The 5,024-nt window shown below is 46.3% G+C and overlaps 1 protein-coding gene across 1 annotated transcript; it reads right to left on the bottom strand.

Annotated features, from left to right (window-relative positions):
• Positions 1-509: 509 nt before the first annotated feature.
• On the bottom strand, positions 510-4,466 carry actb2 (actin, beta 2). The gene is made up of 6 exons (XM_012850364.3): positions 4,328-4,466; positions 2,782-2,911; positions 2,418-2,657; positions 1,638-2,076; positions 1,371-1,552; positions 510-1,281 (listed from the first exon to the last, which is right to left on the bottom strand). The coding sequence occupies exons 2-6, from the start codon at positions 2,902-2,904 to the stop codon at positions 1,138-1,140; spliced, it is 1,128 nt and encodes a 375-aa protein (XP_012705818.1). The 5' UTR covers positions 2,905-2,911; positions 4,328-4,466; the 3' UTR covers positions 510-1,137.
• Between the last annotated feature and the right edge of the window lie 558 nt (positions 4,467-5,024).

The raw sequence follows: 5,024 nt of genomic DNA, 5'->3' as shown, positions 1-5,024 counted from the left end.
AGTGTACAGATGTACACCCTTAAGTTTTAGATTAGATTCAATTTTGTCATTACACAGATACAAGGCAACAAAATGCAGTTTAGGTCTAACCAGAAGTCCAAGATAAACAATGGTTCCATAAATACAGGACATGGGTTTTTACTGAATATAGAGATGGATATTGTAAACAGAATTTTACTGATAGATATGTCCTATGAATATAGACTAGTATGGTGAACTAAATTTACAGCTGGTTTTGTACCAAATATACAGGTGAATACTATAAATTGTTTTACAGATATATAGACAAGTATTGTTAACTAAATTTCAGCTGCTCAACTATTTTTTTTGGCCTCCCAGCACACATTTATCTTTAATGATGAAACTGCTCAATAGCTGAAAACCCAAGAAGTTTCTTTTAAAGTCAGTGTAGGAAAGACTCTGGCAGCTAATTTCTTACACTGCCAAGTGAATTAAATGTATAAGGTGAATTGAGAGCTGTAACAGACCCATAGAAGACTGAGACATCATATTGGAACACATGTGCACTTTATTGGGATTGTTTAGTCAGTGTACAGGTTGGCCCCACCGGTCTGGCACCCCATGTCACTTTGAGACCCCTTACCCCACCACCCCAGGGATGAAACCTCCAATGGGGAAGAAGGTCACAATTGGGTTTTGCATAACAAAAAAAATTAAACAGGACCAAGATCATTTTAAGGCTGAAAAGTACAAAAACCCAGACATAAATTTACATACAAGCGATACTACAACCATGTTTAAGTATGCGCCAACCACTGGGCAGCCTTCACAGAGGCAAATACGTGTCTGAACAATGCAGTTAACATTTGGAATCATGTGTCTGAACAATGCATTTAACATTTGGAATGACAATGTACATTTTTTTTAAGCCCCCCAGATACAACTGCAGAACCTTAGGGGTTTCCTTCAAACCTAGCCAAAAAACTAAACATTAACGCCTCCTTCATCGTTCCAGTTTTTTTTAAATCCTGAGTCAAGCGCCAAAAATAACTGAAGCCATGCCAATGAGTTGTCATCTAGGCTCTGCGCCCGAGTGTATGAGAAATGTGTGGTTGTTCTGCACAGAGCTGAAGTTGTTGGGTGTCTTGGAGGGGAAGGGGAGGAGGAACAGTCTGTTTAGAAGCATTTGCGGTGGACGATGGAGGGGCCAGACTCATCGTACTCCTGCTTGCTGATCCACATCTGCTGGAAGGTGGACAGGGAGGCCAGGATGGAGCCTCCAATCCAGACAGAGTATTTACGCTCTGGTGGGGCAATGATCTGCAAGAACATAAAGGTTTACACATTAAGACTCCATATTCCTGCTGCAGTGTGGTGCTTCAACTCAGAGCATCCTGAGGCTAACTCACCTTGATCTTCATGGTGGAGGGGGCCAGGGCTGTGATCTCCTTCTGCATCCTGTCGGCGATGCCGGGGTACATGGTGGTACCTCCAGACAGCACGGTGTTGGCGTACAGGTCCTTACGGATGTCGACGTCGCACTTCATGATGCTGTTGTAGGTGGTCTCGTGGATTCCGCAGGACTCCATTCCTGTGAGCAGATGTACACATTAGAAACCTTCTCCACAGGCGTTTTTACTCAGCCGCCACAGTTCAGATTTAAGGGATGAACTTACCGAGGAAGGAAGGCTGGAAGAGGGCCTCTGGGCAACGGAACCTCTCGTTGCCAATGGTGATGACCTGTCCGTCAGGGAGCTCGTAGCTCTTCTCCAGGGATGAAGAGGAGGCGGCGGTACCCATCTCCTGCTCGAAGTCCAGGGCGACGTAGCACAGCTTCTCCTTGATGTCACGCACGATTTCCCTCTCGGCTGTGGTGGTGAAGGAGTAGCCGCGCTCTGTCAGGATCTTCATGAGGTAGTCTGTGAGGTCGCGGCCGGCCAAGTCCAGACGCAGGATGGCGTGGGGCAGGGCGTAGCCCTCGTAGATGGGCACTGTGTGGGTCACACCATCACCGGAGTCCATGACGATACCGGTGGTACGACCGGAGGCGTACAGGGACAGCACGGCCTGGATGGCAACGTACATGGCGGGGGTGTTGAAGGTCTCAAACATGATCTGCAAGGAAGAGAGGAACATGTTAACGTTTATACATCACCCCATCAGGACTCTGGTCACGGCACTCCCTACATGCATTAGAGTGAGGTTCAGTCAGTTAGTAGGATAGGTGCAGAAACTACATTCCTTCACACTTGTGCATGTCAGACTTAAATACTGAGCCACCAGAAATACTAAATCTCAGTCACAAGTGCAAATAAAAGCACACAGGAGACCTGCTGATGAAAGACCATCTTATAGGAGAGAGGTCCTAGAGAAGGAGGAAGGTAGAATATTGAAGGGACCTTAAGGGGGCTTTAGGAAACTTTTTTAAGTTCAACTGAGTTAAGCATGAGGTGTACCTGGGTCATCTTCTCCCTGTTGGCCTTGGGGTTCAGAGGGGCCTCTGTGAGCAGGACAGGGTGCTCCTCAGGGGCAACTCTCAGCTCGTTGTAGAAGGTGTGATGCCAGATCTTCTCCATGTCATCCCAGTTGGTCACAATACCGTGCTCGATGGGGTACTTCAGGGTCAAGATACCTCTCTTGCTCTGGGCTTCATCACCTACATAGCTGTCCTTCTGGCCCATACCAACCATCACGCCCTGAAGGAGAAAGCAACAACTTTTAGAATCCTAAATTCAGATTTGAGGCTTCACGCCAACCACTTATGCAACTGAAATCTTAAGTTATTCACTCCTGTTTTCTAATGTGGCTCTCAGCACCAACCTGATGCCTTGGGCGACCGACGATGGATGGGAAGACAGCACGAGGGGCGTCGTCTCCGGCGAATCCGGCTTTGCACATACCGGATCCGTTGTCAACAACCAGTGCGGCGATTTCATCTTCCATGGCTGAACTGTAAAAGAAAGCGAGAGACTCCGTCAATCCAGTCAGTGGAAAAAAAAAAAAGAAAAAAAAAAAAAAAACCTGTTGGTCTGCAGTCACAAGTCTCACTTCCGGTTATTGACGGCAGTGCGCAAAGGCGACCGCTAGGCGGAGCTCCCAGCCCACATTCCGACCAGTCAGACAAAAGGAAGTGCTGCTGCATTCTGTTGTTACCATATAAGGACATGGTTCGGTTTTGAGCAGCTTTGCGGCTACCGGCGGTGTGGCACGCGGCCAGAATACGGCAAGAAAAACGGAACAGTCGACATTGCTGGACCCGGCTGAGTGAGACCACTCCCTCCGGGTCACTAAAGTTACACTTCTTTACCCAGACCCCCCCCCCCACCCCACGCACACACCCTTCCCCCATTGTAGCTCGGTAACCCCCACCCGTCAGAAATACTTTAATATCACTGCGTCATAGCGCCGGCCGACTCTAACCAGGCAGGGCCGTCTGGCTCCATCATGTGCGCATTTAAATATATAATTGCATCGAAGGACGTTTTTTTTAAGAGGACACGGAGCAATTAAAAAAACGGTTGCACAATAAAAGTCTGGCTTAGAAATCGTCAGAAGGGCTCGGCTAACTCGCCATTTCCTGAAAGCCACACCTTTACTAGCTCAGAGTGATCAGTCATTCGCCATTTCCTCCCCTTCATCCTAAACTGTCAAAGCAGCGATTTAAACGGTTTAGTCTGCGTCTAACCGACGTTTTAAGTTTAGTCCAGAAGTCTTCGCTGCCACTTCACTACAATCATTTATCGAAAGTTATAAAAGACAATTAAAAAAAAAAAAATTCTATGAATTTAAAAATAAAATAAAGCTAGATTTAACGGCATCCGCGCGAGGCGGCCGTTAATGATTGAACTCTGAAGGGCGTGTTAGCATGATGTGGCTAAGCTCTTATGCTAAAGTAGGTCACACCCCGCTAGATCAGGCGCACAAAGGGAGCAGCCCTGATCCAGACAAGTCCGAATCACAAGGACTCGGCCTCAGAAACACCTTTCAAGCTACCATTAAGCACAGCACAAGTTCATCACTTGCAGAAAGCAAAACCACACGCGGTGAAATTAAGACAGTGAAGTCATTAGATGCCGGTTGCAATTAAAAAAAAAGAAGAAAAAAAAGCAGTCACTAATTTCCAGGCGACATTAGCTTTGGTATATATCGTGTAGCGACAGATTTAACTCAAAGTCATTCATAATTGATGATTTTATTAACTTAAAAACAGTTTTGCATGACGAAACAAAGAACCTCGTGGCCCTTCCCATTTTAAGCCGGAAAAAAATTTAAATATCACCAAATTGTACAAAAAAAGTCCGCAATGTTTACATTTTAAACCATTCTAACATAATAATCAAGCGAGATACACTTTTTCTTCGCTTACCTTTGGGTGTGGGGGGGCTTTTCGCTTTAAGGGAACCGGTTTCAGGCAAATGATATCCCGCACAAGCTGTGTGTGTGACGGCGCTGAGAGTGAGTCCGTTAGCTGTGGGCGCTCTGCTTTTAAACCACACCAGCTGTCCGGCTCTAGCCATAAAAGGTAATCTTTCGGAATGGCGCATCTGATTGGCCGAGCGTCATGTACCGAGGCACGTCGCGTGCGCGTTTTTGCCTGTGCGCGGAGGGGAGCGCTCGCGATCCGAGAGCGAGGGGAGAGGAGAGGGAGGCGATAGTAGCAAAGGATTGGAGAAAATAAAAGGGAAGGGATTGATGTGGTGAGGCCTACAAGGTCTAATCCCGTGATATAATGTTTTATACACGGATATATGCGCGTGTAGCGTTAAATAGCTGTCAAATAAAGAGTAAAATGCACTTGCTTTAAGCAGTCAGGCAAGTATTTCAGTGACAATTATTAGAGATTAGCATCAAAGGGCTCCTCCCCGTAAAGGCAGCAAAGACCTAACACTTGCATCTAAAACAATGTCTCAGTCCCATTTCTCTTCTGTGAAATACATTCACATTATTAAAGTAGTAAAAACTTTAAGTGGATGTGTAGCCGATGTAGCTATTCATACATTACTAGGCCAAACACGTGAGACAGACAGCAGACACAGGCGTGAGATGCAGTGAATGGGGGTAAT

Source organism: Fundulus heteroclitus, chromosome 16 (genome assembly GCF_011125445.2).
Source record: "Fundulus heteroclitus isolate FHET01 chromosome 16, MU-UCD_Fhet_4.1, whole genome shotgun sequence".
Taxonomy (NCBI): domain Eukaryota; kingdom Metazoa; phylum Chordata; class Actinopteri; order Cyprinodontiformes; family Fundulidae; genus Fundulus; species Fundulus heteroclitus.
This window is presented reverse-complemented; position numbering and strand designations above follow the sequence as displayed.

Coding starts and splice junctions, on each gene's coding strand:
- actb2 (XM_012850364.3), bottom strand. CDS start 2,904: ATGGAAGATGAAATCGCCGCACTGGTTGTTGACAACGGATCCGGTATG. Junction 2,658..2,781: donor TCGGTCGCCCAAGGCATCAG/GTTGGTGCTGAG, acceptor TTTCTCCTTCAG/GGCGTGATGGTTGGTATGGG. Junction 2,077..2,417: donor ACAGGGAGAAGATGACCCAG/GTACACCTCATG, acceptor TCTTCCTTGCAG/ATCATGTTTGAGACCTTCAA.